At 55.4% G+C, this 24,621-nt stretch overlaps 3 protein-coding genes across 11 annotated transcripts; 2 read left to right on the plus strand and 1 right to left on the minus strand.

The window, feature by feature from the left end:
* Window positions 1-685: 685 nt before the first annotated feature.
* Window positions 686-9,461, plus strand: COG1 (component of oligomeric golgi complex 1). Of its 3 annotated transcripts, XM_065035046.1 has the most exons (15): window positions 686-1,020; window positions 1,106-1,350; window positions 1,950-2,131; window positions 2,490-2,660; window positions 2,746-2,899; window positions 3,716-3,926; window positions 4,065-4,844; window positions 5,093-5,239; window positions 6,024-6,185; window positions 6,479-6,606; window positions 7,123-7,231; window positions 7,684-7,793; window positions 7,899-7,974; window positions 8,351-8,389; window positions 9,292-9,461. In XM_065035046.1, exons 1-14 carry the CDS (start codon window positions 706-708, stop codon window positions 8,372-8,374), a joined length of 2,814 nt encoding a protein of 937 aa, XP_064891118.1. In that variant the 5' UTR covers window positions 686-705; the 3' UTR covers window positions 8,375-8,389; window positions 9,292-9,461. The 3 variants fall into 3 exon arrangements, with proteins under 3 accessions (XP_064891118.1, XP_064891117.1, XP_064891116.1); XM_065035045.1 differs by having other exon boundaries at window positions 8,351-9,461; XM_065035044.1 differs by lacking the exon at window positions 8,351-8,389.
* VCF1 (VCP nuclear cofactor family member 1) lies at window positions 8,067-17,607 on the minus strand. 6 transcript variants are annotated; one of them, XM_065035063.1, is made up of 5 exons: window positions 17,375-17,500; window positions 15,760-15,856; window positions 14,251-14,386; window positions 12,278-12,340; window positions 10,003-10,654 (listed from the first exon to the last, which is right to left on the minus strand). In XM_065035063.1, the coding sequence occupies exons 3-5, from the start codon at window positions 14,350-14,352 to the stop codon at window positions 10,412-10,414; spliced, it is 408 nt and encodes a 135-aa protein (XP_064891135.1). In that variant the 5' UTR covers window positions 14,353-14,386; window positions 15,760-15,856; window positions 17,375-17,500; the 3' UTR covers window positions 10,003-10,411. The 6 variants fall into 6 exon arrangements, with proteins under 6 accessions (XP_064891132.1, XP_064891133.1, XP_064891134.1 ...); XM_065035065.1 differs by lacking the exon at window positions 12,278-12,340 and adding an exon at window positions 12,611-12,652; XM_065035064.1 differs by lacking the exon at window positions 17,375-17,500 and adding an exon at window positions 16,318-16,336.
* A 26-nt stretch (window positions 17,608-17,633) lies between these two features.
* MTNAP1 (mitochondrial nucleoid associated protein 1) lies at window positions 17,634-21,152 on the plus strand. 2 transcript variants are annotated; one of them, XM_065035049.1, is made up of 4 exons: window positions 17,634-18,869; window positions 19,270-19,377; window positions 19,577-19,693; window positions 20,209-21,152. In XM_065035049.1, the coding sequence occupies exons 1-4, from the start codon at window positions 17,681-17,683 to the stop codon at window positions 20,235-20,237; spliced, it is 1,443 nt and encodes a 480-aa protein (XP_064891121.1). In that variant the 5' UTR covers window positions 17,634-17,680; the 3' UTR covers window positions 20,238-21,152. The 2 variants fall into 2 exon arrangements, with proteins under 2 accessions (XP_064891121.1, XP_064891122.1); XM_065035050.1 differs by lacking the exon at window positions 19,270-19,377.
* Window positions 21,153-24,621: the final 3,469 nt, after the last annotated feature.

The following is a 24,621-nucleotide window of genomic DNA, read 5'->3' on the forward strand; positions in this document are numbered from 1 at the left end:
AGGTGCTGAACGTGTGTTAGCTCCAGGGCTTCTCCTGGTCAGATTTACCTACATGTGTGCACAAGTACGTGGACACAACCCTGCGTTTCCATCACAAAATATAAAGTCTTCCCAAGGAGAAGGGCAGCAGCTGCCAGGGAAGGCTCTGCAAGCAAACCCCAGAGCGTGCTGCTCTCACCCTGCCTCCGCAGGCTGAAAATACGAGATGATGGGAAGTGTGGGGTGTAGGTATTGCAAGGTGGAGCTACATTAAAACAACAACCAAACAAAAACCCCACGCCATTCAGAGGGGCCCTTTTGTTTCCAGCGGGTACACTGCAGCTGTGCCTCCCGCAGACACACTCACTCCGCATGATTTTGCCAAACCTGAGCAAGAGGAGCATTTTTTATGTATTTTGTTTTAATTAAAAGACACACCAGATGGGGCCGGCTCGTTCGGCTGGGAGCTTCTTGGGGGTGTGTGGAGCGAGAGCGGCACCCGCAGGCCGCGGGGACCGGCCCATCGCCCGGGGAAACGGACGGCCGAATAAAGACATGAAAAATTAGAAAAAAAATAAAAAAATAAAAATTAAACTGTGTTTTCTCCGCCCCCGCGGGCCGCGTCGCCATGGCAACGACGCCAGGGCGCGGCTCTGCCCTGCACAAAGATGGCGGCGCCCCGCCCCGCCGCCATGTCGGAAGACACCTCCCCTTCCCGCCCCAAAGATGGCGGCGGCGGCGGCGTCCACGTCAGCGCCGCCCCGGTTCCCCGGCGGGCCCACCATGGCGGCGCGGGGCGCGGAGGCCGAGGCGCTGTTCGAGGCGCACACGGCGGCCGAGCTGCGGGCGGTGGAGCGGCGGCTGCGGGCCGGCATCGAGCAGAAGCGGGAGGAGCTGCGGCAGATGGTGGGCGAGCGGTACCGCGACCTCATCGAAGCGGCCGACACCATCGCCGAGATGCGCCTCAGCGCCGAGCGCCTCCTGGGCGCCGTGCGGGGCCTGCAGCGGGGGGGCGCGGCCCGGCCCGGCCCCGCGGCCGCGGTGAGGGGGGCGAGCGGCTGCGGCGGGACGGGGGGCCCAGAGACCCTCTCTTTCCCGCCCTCACCCCCTCTTCTCCCTCCTCCAGGCCGGGCCGCCGGCTCAGCAGAGCTTCTACCGGGCGGCGGCGCAGCTGAAGCTGCTGCTGGACGTCCCCGAGAAGGTGTGGGGGGCCGTGGAGGGCGGCCGGTACCTGCCCGCCGCCCGGCTGCACCTGCTGGGCGCCCACCTCCGCCACCAGCTGCAGCTCGACGCGCCCCGGGCCCGCAGCAGCCCCGTCATCGCCCGCTTCCCCATCCTGCTGCGGCAAGTGGCCACCGCCAGCCACCTCAGGTGGGCCAGCGGCTGCGGCTACTGGTTTGGAGTGGGGTAGGAGGAGGGTGGTGGGACACTTGTCCAGAAGTGGTCAGTGCCAGGCTGGACGGGGCTTTGAGCAGCCTGGTCTAGTGGAAGGTGTCCCTGCCCATGGGTTGGTCTGGGTGATCTGGCCTCAGGTGGTGCCAGGGGAGGTTGAGGTTGGATTTAGGAACAATTTCTTCCCCAAAGGGCTGTGGGGCATTGGAACAGGCTGCCCAGGGCAGTGCTGGAGTCACCAGCCCTGGAGGGTTGGACAGAGATGAGGTTCTTGGGACATGGGGCAGGGACAGGGTGGGTTATGGTTGGCCTCCATCCTGGGGAGCTTTTCCAACCAAATTGATTCTATGATCTTTGAAGGTCCTTCCAACCCAAGGCACTCTATGAAGTCCCACTGCAGCCCTGTCACTGCCACCCCACCCCACGGGGCACGAACACCTCACCCAGCCCCGTAACACCCAGATAGTCCCACATCCGCCTGGGGAAAATAACATCCTTGCTCTGTGGGTTATTACATAATCACACCTGAACCCCTTGGTCCAGCACCGAGACCAGTGACCACCTCCTTCCCTCGGCAGATCCACCATCCTGCAGGAGAGCAAGTCCCTGCTGAAGAGCCAGACGGTGTCAGACCAGGCGGTGGCCGAAGCCCTGTGTGCCATCATGCTGCTGGAGGACAGCTCCCCACGCCAGGCCCTCGCCGACTTCCTTCTGGCCAGAAAACTGGCCATCCAGCAGCTTCTCAACCAGCCACACCACGGTCAGTCCCATGGGCTGCCTCCTTTTTAAAGTCAGAGTAGCCCTCTTTGCTTCGTCTCCCTCCTGCCCTGTAGAAGAGCAGCTGAGGGAGTCTCATAAAGCTCACGATGGTGGGGATGCAACCACATCGCGCTACTGCCGGCAGAGTTTTGCCACAGCAGTAAAATGCTGCAAAAATTAAGAGCACTCAGGGTCTTAAGCCAAGCCCATCTGTAGTGGGGAAGCAGGTGGTGCCTGGGGCTGAGTCCTTTGCCCTCCAGCCCTTCCCTGGAGGGTTTCCCTACAACCACAGGATTTGAAACACAGGGCTGCTCACAGCTCTGCAGGGGCTGCCCCAGCTGAAAGGTGTTTCTCTGCAGGTGCAGGTATAAAAGCTCAGGTGTGCTCACTGATGGAGCTGCTGACCACTACCCTGTACCAGGCACATGCTCTGTTCTACACCCTGCCTGAGGGGACGCCGCCGGATCCCGCGCTGCCCTGCGGTTTGCTCTTCTCCACCCTGGAGAGCACCACGGGCCAGCACCCCGCAGGTGAGCGCCCGCGCAGCTCCGGGGTTTGCGGGCAGGAGACCCCACCCCGTGCTGGGCTGACTCGCCCATCCCCGTGTGCTTGCAGGGAGAGGTGGGGTTCTGGAGGATGAGGTGAAGCTGAGCAGCTGGTTCAGGTACCTCCCCGAGTCCGTGGTGGAGTTCCGGCCAGCGCTGCGCACGCTGCTGCACCCCATCAGCCAGGACTACCTCAGAGAGACGCTGCAGCAGTGGATCGCCATGTGAGTGTGATGTGACCATGTCCCCTTTCACAGGGCTCCCTCAGACACCACGCGGCCTCTGTGCACAGGCAGCAACACAAAGCAAACCTGAGCTCACCTGCTTCCTCACTCTGCACCATCTGCTGGTTTCTTGCCCAGCATCCCCTTTCCCCAGCAGTAAAACAGCCAGAAGCAGCATAAAACCATCCTGCCAGCCAGACGGTAACACCCCAATGTAACAGACCACCTGGGCTGCACAGTGATATTTGTCTAGAGCTGCTTTGCACTGCCTTATTTCCCACAAGCACAGAGTAAATGAGAGGAAGATCCCTTACCTGGCTCATTCAGCCGCTGGTCCAGCACCTCCTTCCTCCTGGCTGACATTCCCCAGAGGGAGTGGGGCCGGCAAAGCCCCTTTATAGAATCACCAGCTCCACCCCTTCCCCCCTGTGGATGGGACAGCCAGCCCCTGCCTGCCCCTTAACAGCCTCATCAGCCCCGTCTCGTTATCCCATGGAGGCAGCTGGTCCCCACCACCAGCTGGTGGGCTTGCTGGCCTGGGGGCATTTCCCCAGCGACCCTCCCCAGAGCCACCACCCACCCCCAGCTTTCCTGGGGTGCTGTGTTCCCAGCTTTGGCACCCCGTGGAGCCCAAGGTTCCTGCTGGTGGGCACGGGGCTCTCCTGCAGGGTGGGATCTGGGGTGCAGCTGCCTCACCAAGAGGTGATTGCAGGCAGAGCTTCTTCCCGCCAGGTTAAAAATTCCCTTGATGTCCCCTCCTGCCTTCCCCGGGGCCACGTCTGAGCAAGTCAGACTGAAGTGAATTGTTGCCTTCAGGTGCAGCGATGACATCAGGGCTGGGGTCAGCAACCTGCTCGTCTACGTGAAGAGCATGAAAGGCCTGGCGGGGATTCGCGACGCGGTGTGGGAGCTGTTCACCAGTGAGTCCGTGAGCCAGAACTGGGAGGCGGTGTGCCGGCGCCTTTTGGACAAGCCGCTGTCCTTCTGGGAGGACCTGCTGCAGCAGCTGTTCCTGGACAGGCTGGAGGTGGGAGCTGTGCTCTGCGCCCCCTCCTCTCGTCTCAAACACTCCACTGGTGCCTGTTAGCAGCACCAAGCCTGTATTTTAAGTGGCAGGAGACACATATAAAAGGTGGTGTTTTTTCTCCTCTTGGTTCCGTTCCAGACACTGACCAAAGAAGCGTTTGACTCCATCTCAAGCAGCTCCAAACAGCTTCTCACCTTAGCCCTGCAGGAACTTGAAGTGAACCCCGGCACCTCTGCCCTGAGCAAGCACATCCAGTTTGAACACAACGTGGCCCTGTTCCTGTGGTCGGAGAGCTCCAGCGACCTCCCTGCCGATGCCGCATGGGTCAACGTGGCAAACCGTGGCCAGTTCGCCAAGAGCGGCCTGTCCATGAAGGCCCAGGCGCTCACGCCATGCGTGCAGAGCTTCTGCTCGGCTCTGGACTCGAAGCTGAAGGCCAGGTTGGATGATCTCCTGTCCTACCTGCCCGCGGACCCCAAAGAGGTCGCTCCTGTGCTGCAGCCGCGCTCTGCCTTCAACCGCTACGCTGACGCCGGCACGGTGGAGGGGCTGCTCCGCGACCGGTGCGTCGCCTGCATCCAGCACGTGCTGGGCTGTGTGCACGCAGAGCTCCAGAGCGCCCAGAGCCTGCTGGGCGGGCAGGCGGATGCTCCCAGCGATGCCAGACTCAACACCATCCTCTTCATGGCGAGACTCTGCCAGTCCCTGCCCGAGCTCTGCCCTCACCTCAAGCAGTGCATCCTGGGCCAGGCGGGCAGCGCCGAGACGGCACTGAAGGAAACGCGCTCTGGCAAGAAGCTGGGGAAGGGAAAAGCCCAGGAGGTGACCCCCGTGCAGGCCAAGTGGCAGGGGGTGAAGGCAGAGCTCCTGCAGCAGAGCCTGCTTGCTTACCAGATCTGGAGCTCAGCTGTCACCAAAGTAAGGAGCTGGTTTCTGTCATCGCAGCTGCTTCCTGCGCGGGTTCCGCTTGCTCAGCTCCCTGCGGTCAGCGCTGTGGAGAGCTCAGCCAGGCTGCAGGCAGAGGAGGTGGTGGGATGGGCTCCAGAAATTCCCTTTGGGGCGGCGGGGGGATGCGGGAGGTCGCACCATGGGCAGGAGCAGGCTGTCCGTCCTTTGGTGCTGCCGTCAGAGCTGGTTGTGACCAGGTGCTCTGTTTTGCGCTCCAGGGTCTGGTTCAGTGCTTCACCCGCACGTTGCTGCTAGACACAGCTGGCTCTGTCTTGGCCACAGCCACCAACTGGGATGAAATCGAAATTCAGGAGGAGACAGAGTCAGGAAACAGCGTGACTTCAAAGATCCGGCTGCCTGTGCAGGTATGAGGAACGTCCTCTTGGTAAACATGGAGAAGCCATCTGCTGGGAGGAGAAAAGCGCTCGTTTCCAATCCCGCTGCTGTGTTCAGTGGTGCTGACCTGCTGTGGGGTTTGCTTGGTGGTAGGAGCGCAGGGGAAACGCTCCCCAGTGCTCATCTGTGCTCTTTGACATACCTCCTAAGGCCAGAGGAAGGAAATTAGATAGTTGATGCTGTATATTCAAATGAATGAGATTAGCCTGAGCCAAAGACAGACTTGTGCCTGGTTTATACAGAGCCCCCGGGAGAGAGATCTCCTGGAAATTGGGGCCGGGCTGCAAAGCCCATGAGACCCAAAGGTTCTGGACTGAACAGTGACAAAGCAGGAGGGAGAGGAGGATGCTGGGGCTGGACAGGGCAACAGCCTCTTGCAGTGAACCTTTAAAGGTGAATTTCGTTGATTCTGAAGGAAAAAGCAGGTGGGTGAGAGCTCAAGATAGCTGGGAGGCCAAGGCCTGAGGGAGTAAATAACAAGCCCAGGTAGCGGGTGGTCAGAGCAGGGTCTGTGGTGACAGACGAGGCACAAGAAGCAGTTCTGTTCTGACTACGCTCAGATGAGTACCTCTGGTGAAAGTACTCGTGGGACTTTGAGGAGTGCTGGTGTCAGTAAATAAAACTCGGTGCGGTGGGGCAGGTGGGTCGCGGTGGCAGAGCGCTGTGGTTGCTGAGGAAGTCGGAAATGATGTGCTGCTGATAAAGCTGACGGAACTTTCAGACCACATGAAAACACACAGTTTTCTTCAACAGCCGTCCTGGTACGTCCAGTGCCTCCTCTTCAGCCTGTGCCAGGAGATGAACCGGGTGAGTGGTCACACTCTTCCAAAAGTCACCTTGCAGGAGCTGCTGAGGACCTGCATGGCAGAAGTGCTTGCTGCCTATGAAAAGCTCGTGGAAGAGAAGCAGGAGAAGGTACGTGAGCAGGATCAGCCCTTGCTGCAGCTGGCGTGGGACGGGAGGGTCACTGGGCACGCAGCAACGCGTACGCTCCTGCTCCTCAGAACAGAAAACATCTGCCTGTGAGAGAGGGAAAGGGTGAGTTTGTTCTTCCCCTGCCTCTCCAAAATATGAAGCGAAAAGGGGTCAGACACCAGGCTGCATTCTCAGAACGTTTCAGTCGGGTTGGCTGGTTTTGGTGCTGGTGTTCTTGAACATTTCCCCTCAAGCAGTCCGTTGACAGCCCTGTCTCGATGTCCTGTTTGCAGAAAGCCGGCACCTTCCCCATGACCCAGAACAGAGCGCTGCAGTTACTGTATGATCTGCGGTACCTCAGTATCATCTTGACGGCAAAGAGCGAGGAAGCGAAAAGCAGCAGGATCAAACACGACTCCAGGTGCGGTGCAGTTCTGGGGTTCAGCAGCAGTTCCCAAAAACGGTTTAAACCAACACCCTTACTGGCAGGAGAACAACACCTGCAGGCACGGTGCCTCTGGGAGAAGGGCAGACTTCAGGCTCTGACGTCTTCACCGAGCTCGCTCTCAAAATGTAGGAGGAGGGGTGGGATTCTGCAGCTGAGAACGTGGAGACAGCGGGCTGGGTCCCATCAGCGGCTGCTCCTGGCGAAGACAGTGAAGCTTCCAGCCAAGAGTTAAACCCTTGTGTGTGCTCCAGTCTTGAGAACTTCTCTCTGAGACGTAGTGCAGGAAGAAGGTTCCTCGGCAGCCGATGGTGCAGGTTGTGGAGTAGCTGGAAACCTTCTGGCAGCTGCTGCTCTGCTGAGTAATTCCCATTTTGCTCAGTCACTTCTTAGGGTTCTTAGGTGTCCCAGGGCAGCCAGTGAAATCGCCCAGCTGGCATCAGCAGCCGTCGCTGGGATGTCACCGCTGACAGGACTCTGCTCTGCTTGCAGGATTGAGAAGGTGACAGATTTCCTGGAGGGACACATAGATCCCTTTGACTTGGACGTTTTTACTCCCCACTTGAACAGCAACCTCAATCGCCTGGTCCAGCGAACCTCCGTAAGTCCAGGGAAAAGGGATGGATTGGGAAGCAGAGCTGCAAAACATGTTCTGAGGGGCAGCTGGGGTGGCTTTATAAACTGCTTAATGCCTAAAGATAACGACTGGCACTTACTCCGAAATGGGAAGAGTGTATAATGCCAGCTGCAGATAAAGGAGCTCGCTGAGCTGGCTGTGCTGCGCGTAATCGTGCGTAGAGTTGGCTGAACTTTATCTAACAGGATTCACTGGAGCCTGGGCAACACTAATTGGGTTAAGTAGTGCTGAAATGGGCCTAGAACTCTACTGTGGTAATAACGAGCAGCGCCAATTAAAACCAAGTGTTAGAGGGGGAAGGGAGGCACTTCATGTTCAACTGAAGACCAGTCCCTGGTGTGCCAGGAGGCTCAGCAGCAGTGTGGTGTCAGCTCTACCGACACTCCAGATACAGCCGGCTCTGTCCTCCCTCCCAGGTTCTCTTCGGCTTGCTGACCGGCACGGAGAACCAGTACGTGAGCAGGAGCGGTGCGCTGAGCTCCCAGGAGCCCCACAACATCCTCCCGTTAGCAGCCAGCCAGATCCGGTAAGGGCCTCGGCTCTTCTCCGCGTCCCCACGGCTCTTTGGGAATTGGGGCTGGAATTTTCACTTCCCTCTGACCGGCCACGTTTCTTTCTTCCATCTCTTAAGATTTGGGCTTCTGCCGCTGAGTATGTCGAGCTCGCGGAAGAGCAAGTCTGCTACCAGGAGCACAGAAAGCGTTCAGGTTGGTAAAACTGAGCTGTACTCACTTTTTGCTGGTGCTCATTATCCCACCAGCACTAGAGCTTGCAGGGAAAGAAGAAAGTAGCCAAGCAGTTAAATTTAACCTGATTTTTATTTTCTGTAAAATGAGAGAACATTATGGCAACATAGCATGAGATGGTTTGGATTTCCCCATGACCCTCAAAAAAGCCCCTGATGGCCCCTGTATTTTTGGAGCCGCTGCTCTGTGGTGAAACACAAGCAATAACCTCCGTGAAGATGCGGTGAGGACTTACACAGATGAGGCATTTAGAGAGCAATGCATAACAACAATTCACTTAAAGATGGCTGCAGGAACTGTTGAAGGACACCAGCTAATTCTGTGACCTCCCTTGCAGTGCGATGCTGACTGTGGCTCCTGAGGAAGCCGGGCCGGGGTATTTCAGCCTGTGTGAGCGGAGTGGCTTTGCTTCTGCCAGGGCTCGCTGCTGTCCTGGCTTTTCCCAGCACACAACCATCGTTGCTGTTTCCCCCAGTTTGAAACATCTGCTTAGATGGAGTTCTCGATGCAAAGGATTGAGAGAGCCAAGGAATACCTCACTGCTACAGGAAGCACTAATTAGTAATCTGTTTCCTTTAGCTATTATTAACCCAATAATCCATCTGAGGTGATGTCTCTTCAACTGGGACAGAAGAGTAAAGGTCTGGTTTAATCAGAGATGCTGGCGTTTACTCTGCAACTCTTGTTGTCCGTTACTCAGAAGCATTAAAGACCAGACATAGTACAAGGGTTGCTGAAAAGCCCAAAGCTTCCCACTGAAGGTATTCTTTGCCTCTTCCACTCCCGCTGTAGTAGGGTGTATAAGTGTGCGGTGATGTTTGACTCGCTGTCACCGCTCCCTTGGCCTGCTGCGGTGGTACACGTCTGTTCTGCGCTAGTCACTCTTCTCAGGATCCCTGGCAGATGTTTGCTCCATCTTTGGTGCTAAAATGGTTCTGGAGAGGTGAAAGTCCACAGTCGCCCAAGAACAGCTCTCTGAGGGCAGCAGCTGCACGTCTCCCTGCTCCCATCCCCTTGCTCTGAGAGCAACAGCACGCACTTCAGAAGAATTTCGGTTTTTCTGAGCATTGAATGACGTCTGAAGAGTTACCTGTTGCTAACAACAGCACGGTGTGTGCTTCTGCCACTCAGAACCATCACTAACCCCCAGGGGTGATGCTGCTTCGGTTGTAGTTCAAGCTCAAGTTGCCTCCTTGCAGCTACTCTAGACAAGGGTACACACTAAGTCAAAGGTATGTTGGAATAGTTACTGACGCTTTTGTTTTTAAAAACTACCAGGTCCCAGCCCCTGCACTCCCAAGAGCAGACGACGAGGCGTTGCGCCCCGGCTCCTTGTTCAGGCAGCTTGTAGCCGAGGAGGACGACGCGGCTGCACCTTCTCTCTTCAAGCTGGGATGGCTTTCTGGCATGACCAAGTGATGCAATAAAAAATGAGAAGTTGGTCTGTGTATTCGTCTTCACCAAGATCACTCTCTGCTGGGCGAGAGCACTGACGCCTCCGCTGCTACGGTCAGAACCGTGCCATCCTCAGCCGGATCCCAGGCGCGGCTCAGCGCTGTCCTTGCCCTCTGGCTGCTGGAGCAGAGCCGTAACTGCGCTGTCACCTCCTATACCTTGAAGCTGTTAATATTAAAGAAAACCACCAACCCACACACTGTAACAGAAAACAAAACATTTCACAGCTAGAAATGGGTATTGGAGCAACGTAAGTCTCCTCTCCTTCAAAAACCCCTCCCTAGGCTCCTCTCTACTTTTCTCCGTAGCTACCGCGAATCTGCTGTGAAGCCAGCGGGCACCTGACATTTCACTTACAGCCGCCTGAGCTTTCCTGGTCCTAGTTTCACATTTTCTTTGCAGTACAGCAGTAAAGATGAAGCGAGATAAGGCTCATCGCACACCCAGCTGGCGGGACAGTTGGCGGCCGGGGCGGGCCTCAGGGATCTCATTGTCCTATTAACTCTAAATGCTCACAAAAATTCTGTTGCCAAATAAATTTTTTACTAGTTTATTGAAATTAAAAAAAGACTTATAAAACTGAAGATGAACGTTTGAGAGAACTTTACATAAAGCAACAAATTGCTAACAAACAGATTAGGCAGTCGATTGGAATTGAACATTTTGCAATCCTACAACGCATGTGGATTCCTCGGTCTCCTCTTGACATGTACTTGTAGAACCACCCCAAAAAGAATCCTATAAAAATTGCTTAGAAGCCCCTCTTGCATTGCAATAGTGCAGCAAACCACAAGTAAACAATTTCCTGTTAACCTGTTATTTCAAATATAGACTGAAAAGGCAACAGGCGTTTTGTGCAATTCCATTTTAACAAACTTTTAAGTTGAAATATCAAAGCTACACAGTGCTGTCCCTTCACAGAAGGCAGGGAGCTGCTGGGTCATCATGTGGGCAGGCGGCCCCGGCTCTGTAAGCTGTGAAAATGGGCTTCCCTCAGGATCTGGTTGATGTGGAAGTAAGGACCTTGGCTTAGTGCAGACTGCTCGTGGAAGGACTGGGAGGAGACGGGGCCGGATCCCGCAAGGCTGGGGTTTAGGCTGGGCTCTGCGCCGCACGCTCTGTCGGGGCTGTTGATGCTACTGCTACTACAGCTGCTGCTGCTGCTGCCGCTATCGCTGCTGGAGGACTGAGACAAAGAGAAGGTTAACAGCAAAATCACACCATATTCCCTCCTGTCTGTAATGAAACACCTTGGTTAAGCAAGCCAGCTTTACAGTAAGTCCCTCCCTTCCAGATTTGCAGGCTCACGTTCAGCCTGATGGACTAATGTAAATCCACCAAGTGCTTTCTTGGCGTTCATAGCTTCCCTTGTGGCCACCGCGGAGCTGAAGGGCCGAGCAAGCCTGCACCCGGAGCTTCAGCGACCTCCAGTACACTGGATTGCAACCTTCTGGTTTTAGACCCACCAGCTCTGCCCCCATGACCCACGTTAGCACTAGTGAATTTGCTGAATTCATCCGAGAACTGGAAAATAAAGAACACTCCTACTGAACCGCACGTGTCAGTAAAGGCGGGCAGGGCGTGAGAAAAGCCTATCGCTCCTGCTCCAGCAGACGTTTCAGGTGAGGACCATGCAAAGCGTTTTCCCACAAGTCAGGTCTTTGTAAAATGAGATCTGAAGCATCCAAAGCAACAGGCTGTTAAAATCAAACACAGCACGGTACCCATTTTAAGTCTTTGAACACCATGACAGACATACAACTACTCTTCTCCCAGTGAAGTACTGGGACTGCAATGTTAACCGGTAATTCCCATAACAAATTATTATGCAGGGACAGGGAAAGAGCGACAGGTATCAGAGACTTCCACATGCAGAGAAGACAGCTCCCGACTGAGCTCGCAGGGAGGACAGGGCTCCTCTGCCAGCACATTTCATGGTAATGACTGCAAGAGCATTTGCCATCACTTTCAGTGTTTCAAAGACATAAAACTGTTTGGTTTACACTATTTTAAGGGCTGCTCGTGAAAGGTTCCATTAGTTACAGCTGAAATATTTCATTAGTGTGATACGCCGTTCAGGACAACACTACAAATATTTCAGTGCTTAAGACTCACAGAATGGCGGCTTTGCCATCCCAGGAATCCATCCACAAAAGCAGCCGGCGGAAGGGACAGCAGCTAAAAACCCACACATTTTTGTAAGTATTAATCTAAAACCACAGAAGTCAAAGCTTGGCGGGCACAGCAGAGGAAGCCCAATTTAAAGAAGCCCACAGTAATTTAACAGTCAGCACCGCATCCAGAAGGTCTCACTTTGGAGCAGATCTGAAGAACGGTGCAAATGGCACCTGCCAGGTCTGTCAGGAGCAGCGAGACGGGCCCAGGAGGGCCCTGTACGAGTATTTGAGCTGCACCACACCTGGGTGCCAACGGGAACCCCCACGGCACCGATTCCACAGTTGATGGTGACTATTCAGATAAATTTCTGGTTTGACTAAGCAGCAAAATGCTTCATTTCTGTAGGACAGCAAGCGAGGCAAGGGCACCGGGCTGCACCGCGCTGGTGGGTCAGTTCAGCTAGCGAGGAGAAAACAGCACAAGGCATGTGAAGTCGCTCTTGCGGAAGCAGCAGCTGTAACTACAGGAGCGACCAGCTCCTCTTCCTGAAGCTGCTAACGCTGGAGAGGGAGAGAACGCGGCAGGACAGAGCGGGGCACGAAGCGGTGCTGGCTGGAGCACCGCCTTGGCACAAAGCACAGATACCGAAATGCAACTGAACAAGTCACAGCAGCCTTGGAGAGAAACCCACCGCACAGGACACTTTGTTTCCTTTTAGTCTGTGCTCCTTACTGTTTTTCGTTACAGCCACCTTCTGAAAATCAAGGTAAAAATCAAAATGAGAACCTAGTATTACTTAGTGCTAAAGTTTCACATCTTGACAAACATTTTAGAGTGGTTAGTAACAATTATATTACGTGTATCTGATTTTTTTAAGCAGAGATTGTGTCCTGGGACGTGCTTCCTACATCTAAGGCTGTTGACAGATCTGGTTTGTCAGACCCTCTTTATTTCCATTTCTCTAATGCAAAAATTCACTAGCACGTGAAGCCCGTTTATTGCCCAAATCCCACCAAAGACCTACCATTTCCCCAGGCTGTGGTGCACATTCTGTTACGCATTTGGACTACAATTAGACAAAAAAAGAATCCTTAAAGTCATCATGTCAGCAACGACAGGCATCTACACAATGAAACAGTTCTCAGCAAAAGGGCGGAGGAAAGTAGCCCAATGAAAGTTTACGAGTATGTTAAGCACCAAAAGTGCCTCTTCAAGGTCTATCTGACTCATTAACTCCTCTTAACATCACACCGAGTAGCTATAGAAGTGGTAAATAATTTCCAAACAAATGTCCCGTTAAATGTATTAATCTGCTGATCTGTGACGTAGCATCTCAGTCACCGTGACAGGAACTTCAGAAACGGCTGTTTGGTCCCTGCTGCTCTCAAAAATCTTTCAAGATGAGTTTAACAGAGGTGTAATCTGGTTTTAATTAGAGCTTAAGACCAGCCTTTCCTCAATAGTGTAAGACTGCGGAGTGGCGGAGCTGCAACGCTAGACAAAAACTCTGATTTGAGGGAAGAAACTGGTGCCGTGCGTCAGAACCTCCGCGATGAGCGGGGGAAGCGCTGAGCTCCGCGGAATCCCGTCATCGGGCACAGCGGCAAAGAGGAACCACAAGAAATGAGGTTTTACAGAAGTTATTCAGGAAGGAATAGAGTCACCCAGAGCACTGCAGACTCCCTTCCTTCCCTGGGAAAACCAGAGCAAAGGGCTTTTCACCAGTGACTCCTCAGGGTGCAGATTCCCATCATTCCCACGGAGGATCCGCTACAACTCTGCCCGACCTGCCGCACGGGCAGCAGCGAGCCGAGAGCAGGAAGGGATTCAGCTACATGTATAAGAGAAAACAGCTTTCAACTGAAAGAAGGCAAAGGGAATTGGTACTTCAGCTAACACGGCACAAAACATAAGTGTGAGTGGGCCCTGACGTGAAAAGCAATTCTCTTCTTGTGTGCTCTTTGAGGTTACAATTTGCTCCTCCGCACACCACCTCTCCTTCAGTATCCTAACGCTAGTGAGGACTTGTAATCAGCAAGAGCTGCCTTTGCAAATGGTGAAGTATCAGGAAACTAAATACAAGTATTACAAATGGCCAAGAATTTCAAAGTGCCATCAATCGGAAGCAGTTGTGCACAATAAGCACAAGAATTTCTCCATTTGGCACAGGAAGTCCTTAAAGAAACATTCAAATAACACTGATTTAATCTCATGGCTTGAATTTCTGGGCATGCTCCATTCAGTGATCCAACATTCCAAGAAAACAAGAAAAAAACACACAACCCTCTATTCATCAGTAGACAACATAGTGAATTTTGTTCCCTCGAGAAAGGGAACACTGATTTTTCCAAATCTGTGTCCAGCAGGCACATTCCTCCACCTCAGCGTCAGCAGTAAGAGATGCTCCGTGCCTGCACACCGGGGTTTAATGTGTTAAACACCTATTTTCACAAGGCAAGTGCATGCATGAAGCAGAGCTCTAACGTTAGCCTGGGCGCCAGGGCCGGCAGCTCGTGCCCACCCCAAAGCAAACCGCCCAAAGGACAGAGCTCAGTCACCCGCTCCTGCGTGGCCACCACACGACTAGCGCCGCTTCTGCATTTTAGCAGCTTTGCCCAAACGCCAAGTGTTTATATGACAAGCAAAAGTGCTTCTGCCACTCACCATGAAGGTTTTTCCTGATATTCTTAATTTCATTACTCCTACTTCAATCCCTTGTTCCACACTAAATTCTTCCTCCTCCCGCCACAAAGCTCGTTTAGCCATTAACTACTCTACACACGGAGAAGAGGTGTTTAACCTGTTGGACAAGTGATTGAGCGTCAGATGTCAAGCAAATATTTATGGTTCTACCCGTTACACTCGAGAAACAAAAATGACTTAATCCCAGCAAGTCCTACTTGTGGCAAAACAACGATATAGGAACCAGGGACATTTGTCACCACAGTGAATTCCTCACGATGAACATCTCGGCTCTTAGAGCATTTTCCATACAATATCTCTGACTATCACATCAGCTACATGTAAAGGTTAAAAGAAAGTCCCTCACAAAAGGAATGGTGCGATACAGAGCTCTGTATCATTTTAAATATAAACTTGAAGACATTACCATATGATAATAGATAAGTTGTTTGAAGTTACATAGCACAAAACATTTTCTGTAGCCAAAGTATAGTTAATAGCTCAATATAACGGCAATAGGTTGTGATTACTCATTATAGCCAATCTTCGGAGTGAGAGGGCTGTACAAAAGAACAAAGATATTTCAAAATCTTAAAAGAGACCCATTTCATTAACCTCGGGGCCACAAACCAGGAGGAAGCCTCTGCTCTGCATGCTCCTCTCCATACACATTTTGCAACAGAGCTCATAAGAAATGCACACAGTGGATTTTCAGATGATTAATACAGGCAACGACTCAGGAAATCTGGCAGCAGTTTGGAAATCAGCACTTTTTTAAAAAAAGAATCTCATAGCTAGCAAATTGCACAGCCCAGAACACCTGTCATGTGAGCAATGAGAGAATAAGAGACACTTTATCCCATGTCCAGCAACAGATCATGGCAAATACGAGTAAAAACCCAACAGTTTGAGTTCAAGGGTTTGAGCTGTGAACCAGTAAGACTTGCTTAAACTGCTGAGCTCTATCAGAGCATTTTTTAAACATCAGATAAGCGCTGCCGCTTGCAAGCAGCACTGCATTGGAATGCTTTCCAGCTTTCCACCACAAATAACCACATTACTGGCAGTAAATGCAAAGCTGGAAGGGTAGATGGTTGGGCCAAGTGACCACACACATTTGCAACCCCTCTGGTCACCTCCTGGGTTCTGGGTACGTTACACCCCATTTCAGACAGCAGAATTGAAACGGGCAGCAAATGCTTTGTTTGTATCTTCACTTGGGTGCTACACATCAATATCTGAAATATATTAACAAAAATATTGAGGCCAAAGACAATCACGTTCACTGGAAAACATGCTGATTTCCAAACCACGTTTACAGATTTCAACCTCTTGAGTATGTAACAGCGTGAAGCCTCGGGACCTCACATATAAAGCAAAAAATAAAAGCGTTTTCATTAACTAGTCTCCATGAATAAAATTTCACAGAACATTCCAACTGATATTTAAATTCAGCACTAAAGGAAACAAGCAGGCGGAGAAGGCTCTCACCTCGGTGTCCCAGGAGTCCTGAAGGACAGTGCTCCTGGTAGTACGCTTTGTCTGGGGAACGTGACCGTCGTCCTCAGGGCCATTCCGCCTCCGCTTCCTGAGGAAAGTTTAGGGACAAAGGAGAAAAAAAATATCAGCTTACTGATAGACCTTCTGTTGTGTTCTCTAAAGGCAACTCTATAAAAAAAAGCAGGACAGCTTGATAAATTAATGATGTATCTAAAGCTCTGATGTACTACGAACATTCATATTCTCTTTTTAGCTGTTCCCTACAGAACAGGGATAAAGCCAGCACGTTTCTCACAAAGCAGCCAGGCTGATGTTTTCATATCAGTTTATGGGACACAGACTCACACCGACCATTAAAACCAGTGCTGAGCATCTTTCTAAATAAACTCATTTGACAATTCTCAGCCTTGCAAGTGCTCTCAGAACTCAGGCACGTCTAAAAATAAGCCTGGGGCTTTGAGTGACATCTGAGAGGCCGAGAAAGGCACCTGTGGAGAGCGGCAGTGACCACACTTTCAATAAATACCCAGTTACGTTCATCTTGCTTACACGAGTCTGCAGTTGGTGCCTATGCTGACCTTCTCTAGTCTCTCCACCCCGATGGCATTTTACGTCAAGTGATGCTCCTGAGCAACATTATTTTCCATGCGGAAAGAACGTTTAGACGGAAAACACCTCGCAGAAGACAAATCCTTCCCTGTTTCTGATGTACTCGCCATCCTCTTATGACGTCAATGCCACTTTGCAGCAGTTAAGCAACAACAACAACCTAGAATCCCTGCAAACCAATGTCTCTCACTGTTCGCAGAGTTTTAATACTAATATAAAATGATTTTTCCCACTGTACAAACACCCCAGGTCAACCAGGACCGTGGCGCACTGGGCACCACCCAAAGTATAAGATGGAGCTGTTTTGGTTGCTAAAAATTAATACATCTGAAAATGAGTCAAAGCAGACTCAAATGAGGTATTTATAACTGAATCCTTCCTTACAGACGAGCTCCTGCAGCACTCTCAGCTGCCAGGCTCCGGTGCACACCCACAGCAGGAGCTGCCTCCTTGCTCCCCCATCCCCGGGCACCCCCAGCCCATCGCCTCCTCCCTCTCCCAGGCCCACTCTTCTCACAAGAGACATCCTCCTTTATTTAACACCTACAGCCCACGAGCAAACTCAACACCTCCGTCCCCACAGCCCAACCTGCTGCCCCGCAGCTCCGGGCACCTTCTGGTTGTCCAGACAGGACCCACCTCCTCCCCGGCCCCACCGAGCCGAGAAAGGCGCCTCCATCCCCCGCACCCTCAGCCAACCACCCCCCGGCTTTAGCGCTCACCGCCGCGCTCCCAGCTCCGGTTCAACCCCCTCCCGAGAGCGGGGGCCGCTCCTCCCACCCCCATTCCCGCAGAGCCGACCCCTCCGGGGCGGGTAACCCACCCCCCCACCCTCACCCCCTCCTCCCGCCCGCAAGCCCCGCTCTCTTGCTCCCCACACTCCGAAACATCCCCCTCCGGTGCACGAAGGGTTGACCCCGCAGGCCCCGGGCCCGCTCCCCAACCACCGCGTCCCCTCAGGCCGCGCTCCCCTCCCCCACCGCGGCTCGTCCCTCACCTCTGCCTCGCTCCCCGCTCGCTCGGCAGCGGCTGCCGGCAGCTCATGGCGGGCTGGGCTGAGCTCTGCGAGGCGGGACGGGACAAGGCGAGACGCTGCGCTGCGGTTCGGCCTGACCAGGCCCGGCGCTCCCGCCGCTCAGCAGAGACGGCGCCGCTCGGCTCCAACCGCCGCTTCCGGCGTCGCCGCCTCCCGCGCACGCGCAGTGCCCGCCCCGGCCACGCCCATCGCTGCGTCACGACGTGCGCGGGACGTTGCGCGTGCGCGGTGCCGCCGCGGGCCCGGCGGGCAGGGAGCGGAGCGGCCATGGCGGCGGCGCCGGGGCAGCAGCTGTGCCCGCACTGCCGCAGGCCCTTCAAGCGGCTCCGCTCACACCTCCCGCACTGCAAGGCCGCGCCGGGCTCCGCTCCCGCCAGCGCCTCGGGCCCAAGCTCAGGCCTAGGCCCCGGGCCGGCCGCCGGACCCCCGGAACCCGGGAGGTCGGCCCGGGCAGGCAGCAGGGGAGGGGCCGGTAAGAGCAGCAAGCAGCCCCGCAGCCCCGGTGTGCGGCAGGGGCTGCCCGGCGCGACCCCCCGGGAGGGCCCGGCCCCGCAGGGTGGGGTGTTCACAGAGCAGAACGTGGAGCCCTCGGTACAGGATGTGGCCAGGTCCCTCGATTTACGCCCCGAAGAGGTCAGAGATGTACCCAAAAAGCTGAGTGACGGAGTGAAAATAGTGATAGAGAAACACCGCGCCAGGGTGGTCAGGGAGAAGAGCGGTTCCAGGAGCAGGGGCGCCGCGGCCGGGAGCCCCAGCACAGCCCCGGGGCCGGTGGGAGGGCCGGATCCCGGCAGCGCTGCCGCCCACGCTGACACAGCCCAGCCCGACCCACGGGAGGGAATCACCGTGCCAGAGGCCGCAAACACGGAGACACGTGGCCGTGGAGCTGCTGAGAGCACGTCTGCGAGTTCAAAGGGAGGAAGAGGCAGTAGGTTAAAGGCAACAAAAATACCTGTACTTCAGGGTCCCCCTGATGCTGAGTGCAGAAATAGCCCCAGTGACCTTGTTCAGCAGGAGGGAATAGACAAAACTGTGACGGAGGAGAAGCAGATGTACCGAGAGGTTGGTGTGGGATATAAAACCCCTCTGTGCGCCTTGCAGACCAAGAGCCTCCATCCGTCAGTGACAGAGGGTTTCGGAGGTCACAATGAAGGGACATCCAAAAATTACCTAACGAGCACGCAGGCGCTTCGAGAGAGCGAGGAGCAGATGGCTGGAGTTTCCGAGCCCATCCTGAACGCGAGGAGGGATACGGAGCTGGCGCTGCACCAGTTCCTGCTCCACACCTCCAAAAGCCAACCCATCTGTCTGTCCCCAGCCCCTGCCCGGGGCTTGGAGTGGTTTCCAGACTTATATCCTACTTATCATGGGCTGAGTATTTTTCCAGGGAATCATTCCCAAGAAAACCTGGGGAGCACAGTGAAGATGAAGGGCAGTTTCTCAGAGGAACAGCAAGGTAATGTGAGCAACAAAAGTCTTTGCTGCTGAGATTGGCTGCGCTGTCAGGCGAAACTGTCCGATGGGAATGGGAGAGGAGGGGTGGGAAGTGCTGAGCTGCTGGGCTGGTCCAGCAAGTGATGCAGGAGGGATCCAAGGAGGTTAAACTGTCCAGCCTGCAGAACCAAGGGTTTACATTTCTATTGATGTTTCAGTCGGGCTCTTACATGTTCAGGCTGGCAGAGCCGGACTCGCTTTGTGGGAGAGACAATTCGCTCTTCCTTTCTGCGTGGTCAGTCCCAAACCCGCATCCCTTGCAGCCAAACCAGACACCAGCTCCGTGCTCACCCCCCACGCCAGGAACACAAACAGCACCCACATTGTGCTCACTTTTCTACCTCTGACTTCCCATCGCGCAGGTCCCCTCGCGGAGCGGCGGCTGCTGGACGTGCGGCTGGGCGAGCTGCCCGCCTGGCTGGCCACCCGCCAGCTTTCTGCACAGGGGCTGCTCGGAGGAGCGCAGGAAGGTGAGCCTGAATTCCCAGCTCCAGCAGCAGAATTGTCCCGGTTACCTGCTTTGCTACAGCCTGGTCCAAGTGGCCAGTCTAGATCTTAAGAAAAAGCAGCAAATAAATAGTCCCAACCATTTGGCTTTGGGAAGTTACATGGAAACCGCTGACCTCTAAGACCTATGCATGGTTTGACCTGGTGTTTCTGTTCCAACAGCCTGGAGCAGCTATTACAACAAATACATCAACGTGAAGAGGGGCGGCCCAGCTGGGATCTCCATGCTGCTGGCAGGATACTGCCTTCTCAGCTACAGCTGGAGCTACCAGCGCCTCAGTAAGATTTCCTGATTGCTGTCTATCTTATTTCAGGCAATTCCCTGTTTTCCAGCAGGTGGAAAGTCTGCTTACCATTCATGTTAATTCAAACTCTGAAATAGTTTAAATGCTTCACAGTTAAGACCAATATTGGAGCTCAGAGAGCAGCAAACTGACCTGGCTTAGCTAGGCAGAGGAATTCAGCTAATAAAGGTGGCGATAGCAGTTGCTGATTCACAGCTTCTCCCTGGAGAGCGCCAGAAACCGTCAGAAGTGCTTTTAAACCCTGCACAAAGCAGAGGGAGGTGTGCCAGCACTGAACACCCGTTCCCTGGATTCACTCCTAACTGACAAGGGACAACTGACACTGGTGTGGGAGCAGTTTCCCCAGCAGCACTTGCTCTCACGCGCAGCTCTATGGAGAGAGAGAAGCAGAGGCGGCTGCGGTGTCCTGCTCGTCACTGCTGGGCAGAGCATGCTGTCACCTCATCCCCCAGCACAGCACTGGGCTAACACTGTCCTTTTACTCCCCAGAACGTCATCGCTGGCGTAAATACCACTGAAGAAGCTGGAACTGCACCCAAGGAACAGTCACACATCTCAGACTGGGAGGCAGCAGGAGTGCTCAGGACCAGAGTCCCAGCAGAGTTCCAACCAGCAGCGGTTCATTTACTGTTGGAGCCGGGTTAATTGTGGACGGGGCTGCTGTGCGGTGACCCTCCTGCAGACAGAGGGTGACACTGAAAGTAAACAGCTGCGGTCACTGCTCTGTGCTTCGGGCAGTCTTTAGTACCCAAAGAAGGAAGTCTTGGAGCCACCTCTCGGAGGTCTGTACACTGTAGAGCTCCTGTGCTCTGCAGAGGCCCAAATCTCTCGCTTTGGGACACCAGACACAGCACAACTTCTTGACTTGGGTAGATCAATCGATGTGTACGTTGTAGTTGGTGTTTGACAGTGAGGTTTCTGATGGATTGTGCCAGGGTGGAATTCAGCCAGAATAATCATTCCCTTAAAGTGAATAAAATTGTGTCCAGCACAGCCCATTTTTTTACTTACCCCAGCAGCATGGGGGGGTTGCAGGAGAAGGGGGGTCCCCACAGTCCCCCCGCTTGGCTCCCAGCACAGCGCTGCCCGGGCTCCAAGGGAAGGGCCTCTGCGCAGGCAATAAAGCAGCAACGCGCCGACCGCAGAGCCCTATTTCTAGGGGAAGAAAAATCCATTGGATTAGCTGTTGTGCCCAAAGGGCAAAGCCGCGTCTGCATCAGACAAACGAGGACAGTTACGAGCGTGCTAGTTGTAGCCTGCCAGCACCAAACATGTCTGGGAGAGGGTTGGTCATGTTACAGGCATGAAGGGTAAAAGAAAAGCCAAGAAATAAACAAAACACACCACGTATTTAAAGAGCAGCGCAGTGGTGCTGTGTCAGAGGTGTTTTGCCAAAAAATCCCTCACCAGCAATAAAAGCTTTTGTGAATTTTCCTGCTTGATACTGTGTGTTCTCAAACATGATGCTTTTTGCTCCCCATCACTGGATCTGCACCAACCAGGACCCCACAGCCCTCAAACCTGGGACTGCCCAGCGGCCGCTCGTGCCGCCCCGGTCCCTGTGCTGTGCATGGACCAGTTTCAGGTGCATGAGGGAAGCTGGGATTTCTCTGCTGCTCGTACAAAGAGCCGATGCTGAGCAAAACCAACTGGCTTTTCGAGCCCAGCAGCCACCCAATAGCTGTTTCGCTGGTTCCATCTCACTTCACAGTGTTCTTCCCCAGGAGCACTGGAGTTGCTGCCCCAGAGGGATTTCCAGTCAAGTCTTCCCACTCTTACTGCTGCAGCCACCTCTGGGGGCACGTGGAGGGGCCGGTATTGGTTTAGTGCCAGATCAACCCAGTGCCACGTTACCAAATGTTCAAGGATGGGGGGAACTGAGGTGCCGCGGGAATGGTGGCCCTGGGTGGGTGCCAGTGACATTTCTTCCCACAGACAGGAGGTGGCATCAGGCACTTGCTCGAGGCCAGACCCAGGGGATGTGGGTGCTGAGGTGGGAGAGTCTCAGCAGGGTCCCCAGCCTGGTCCTGCACCTACCGAAATGAGTAGAAACAGCTCCGTGACGTGGGACATGCCAGCAGGAGCTTTCCTGGGTGTGGCCTCAGATGGGACAAGGAGCACCCCAACATTGTGGTGGGTGCACCATGAGCCAGGAGCACCAGTAAGGAGAGCAATCCCAACACCTTCTGCTCCCCATCACCCCCCAAAAGTTCCACAAGACCCGGTCCCCAACTTACTGTCCATACCCGGGAAGCACAGGGGCTGAGCTCCTCACTGCTGCTCTGCATCCGCTTCCAAGTCCAACCTGGTCTTCTCCACACCAGCCACCATCTCCTGTGTCACCGCTGCTCTGGCAAGAGGCACCCCCGGCACAGGCAGGGCACATGGCTGCAAAGGTGCTGCCCAAAGAAAGCAGAGGTCTCCCAAGGGCACACAGCGCTCTGCAGGTCACCACAGCCCCCCCAGGCTCAGCAGCACTCAAAACCCCCCCCTCTCCAAGCCAGAACAAAACCAGCCCAAGCAGCAGCCCTGAGCATTTTATTTAGTGAGAGAGGCTGCCTACATCTGATCGCAATTTGCAGCTGGGATCGCCTGGTGCTGCAGCCCAGCTGCAGGCAGCTCAGCCCCGGGCCCCATCACATCCCCCGTAATCGCCTCTGCACCGACATCTGCTTCTCCTCCAGCCCCAGCGCTGGGCAGCACAGCTGGTCCCCATCTCCCCGGGAGCAGCGGGTCTGCGGGGGCTGGCGGGGAGCTGGTTAACCCCCTCGCAGCGGGGCTGCTGCTCAGCCTTCCCAGAGCCAAATGTACTCTAACCAAAAGCTCAGATGACAGGGGACAGATCCTGGGGTTTTTGTTGCACTCTGGGTGCTTTGAGCATTGCTGGGTGCACAGCAGCACTGTCCCCAGCCCCGCTCTGCAGCGCCTGGCGGGACAGACCCACATCCCCAGGCTTCTGGTGGGGACGGTGGATGAGAAGCCCCTCTGGTCCCCGTTTCTGGGCTGGGGACTTGAACGCGTGGCAGGCTGCAGTGGCACGTGCCGGGCACAGCCACAGTGCCACGCTGCTTCCCAGGAGCCCACCCAAACAAGACCACACAGCCCCCGGGTTTAACCCAGCGCTCCGGCCCTTCTCCATCACGCGGCTCCCGCGGCCACGCGCATCCCCGGCGGGCGCCCGGAGCGACATTGGCCTGACACATCAGGGACGGAGCCCTGCTCCCATTCTGTCACTCGCTATCAATGCACTGGACCGGTGCTGCCCGCCTGCCCGAGCGCTGCCTGCAGGGGCTGCAGCCCCGCACCGGTGCTGTGCACCCACCCAGCACCGTGCTGTCGTGCCAGCCGCATCCCATGCACACACCAGGTCCCACACCGGGGTGCCAACCTCATGCTGTGCAGATGGAGGGATTTTGGGGGGGCTGGGGGTGCAGCCACCCATCCTGCCGTCCCCTGCAGCAGGCACTGGTGGGACATTGCAGCGGTGCTGGTGCTACTCCCCACTAGCTTGGGAGCCACTGCACTGGCTCACTCATGGTGTGCCAGAGCCACCATCCCACCCCACCCCATCCCATCCCACCCCACCCCACCCCATCCCATGGGCCCGTGTCCCCCATGTCCCAGCAAGCACTTTCTGCCCCGTCGGCTCGCAGCAGCGCGGTGCTGCCGAGCGGGAGGCTGGAGCCGACAGGCGTCACAAAGATCATGATTGCCGAGTGACGGTCGCAGGCAGCCAGTACCCGGTCACCCCAGGGCCTCTCCCTTCCCGGCAGCACCAGTGAGGCCCTGGGGGGCAAGGGAGTCCTGGCAAGAGGTACAAACCCCTGGTGACCTGCCCCACTGCCTCATGTCAGAGCATCATCATGGGACAAGAGGAGCCACGTCCCCTAGCAGCCTGGTGACCTCCCGGGAGGGAGTGAGCAGGACGGCGGGCTCAGGGGAGGGTGCTCGAAGCAGGGACAGGGTGCAGTGGCCCCGGGACCCTGGCACAGGGTCTGTGCTGCAGCGAGCAGCCCGGTGAGCTCAGAGCCACCAGCCACAGCTGCTGTTGTTCTCCCCAACCCGGACAATAGCCCAATGTACCAGGCCAGGGGACCTTGTGCTGGCCCTGGCGCGCGCACAGGACCCCATTGTGTCCCCGCCATGGCACAGCGCTCGCTCGCTCCCACCGGCTTCCCTGGGGGGGATCATACTGGGATAACAGGGACACCCAGCCCCTCCTGGGACCAGGAGATGTTGGAGAGTTTGTCCAGTGGTCCTAGCACAGCTGTGCTCTCCCCTCACTCAGAGAAGGGCTCTGGGACTGCTCCCAGTTCTTTGCCCCGTCACAGCCCCACATCGGTGGTGCTGGAGAGGGACAGCAGCCCTGGCGCTGGCAGAGCCTTGCTGGCCCCCAGGGCTGAGCTGTGGGATGGGAGCAACCTGCCCACTCACCATGCTGGATGTGGCCCCTCCATCCACCCTCACCATGGGGCTGGAAGCCCCCCAGGCAACCCAAACCATGGTCCCCAGCCCATGGGAACGGGGACAGCCAGTCCTGCCCTGCCATTGCTGTCCTCTCCTCCCTGGCTGCCTGGGAGCGGGGCTGCAGGGAGGAGAGCGGCACCTTGGCAGAGCTGTCCCTTGGCAGAGCTGTCCCTTGGCAGAACCGCCCCTTGGCAGAGCCCGACCTGGCCGGAGGGTCCCAGCCTGGAGCCAGATCCGGCCCGCAGGAGCTCGGCCACTTCCTCCCACCGCAGGCAGCGATGGGCAGATCCAGCATGGTGCCGAACACTGGCCAGGGCACCAGGCAGGGACACACAGCGAAGGGACAGGGCCTGGGGACAGTGGAAGCACAGAGAAAGCCAGTTTCCACCACACATGTCCCCATGCACATCATCCCCCAGGAACTCAGGCCACTGC

The sequence above is a fragment of the Columba livia genome, chromosome 18, assembly GCF_036013475.1.
Source record: "Columba livia isolate bColLiv1 breed racing homer chromosome 18, bColLiv1.pat.W.v2, whole genome shotgun sequence".
Taxonomy (NCBI): Eukaryota; Metazoa; Chordata; class Aves; order Columbiformes; family Columbidae; genus Columba; species Columba livia.

What these genes read in the sequence shown, in the direction of transcription:
- MTNAP1 (XM_065035049.1), top strand. Translation starts at nt 17,681, where the DNA reads ATGGCGGCGGCGCCGGGGCAGCAGCTGTGCCCGCACTGCCGCAGGCCC. An exon ending in TTTCTCAGAGGAACAGCAAG is followed by an intron (nt 18,870 to 19,269) that starts GTAATGTGAGCA and finishes CCCATCGCGCAG; the next exon opens with GTCCCCTCGCGGAGCGGCGG. An exon ending in GCTCGGAGGAGCGCAGGAAG is followed by an intron (nt 19,378 to 19,576) that starts GTGAGCCTGAAT and finishes CTGTTCCAACAG; the next exon opens with CCTGGAGCAGCTATTACAAC.
- COG1 (XM_065035044.1), top strand. Translation starts at nt 706, where the DNA reads ATGGCGGCGGCGGCGGCGTCCACGTCAGCGCCGCCCCGGTTCCCCGGC. An exon ending in TGTTCCTGGACAGGCTGGAG is followed by an intron (nt 3,927 to 4,064) that starts GTGGGAGCTGTG and finishes GTTCCGTTCCAG; the next exon opens with ACACTGACCAAAGAAGCGTT. An exon ending in TGGAAGAGAAGCAGGAGAAG is followed by an intron (nt 6,186 to 6,478) that starts GTACGTGAGCAG and finishes TCCTGTTTGCAG; the next exon opens with AAAGCCGGCACCTTCCCCAT.
- VCF1 (XM_065035060.1), bottom strand. Translation starts at nt 17,421, where the DNA reads ATGAGCTGCCGGCAGCCGCTGCCGAGCGAGCGGGGAGCGAGGCAGAG. An exon ending in GAGCGGGGAGCGAGGCAGAG is followed by an intron (nt 15,857 to 17,374) that starts GTGAGGGACGAG and finishes AACTTTCCTCAG; the next exon opens with GAAGCGGAGGCGGAATGGCC. An exon ending in GAAACAAAGTGTCCTGTGCG is followed by an intron (nt 10,655 to 12,277) that starts GTGGGTTTCTCT and finishes TCTTTGTCTCAG; the next exon opens with TCCTCCAGCAGCGATAGCGG.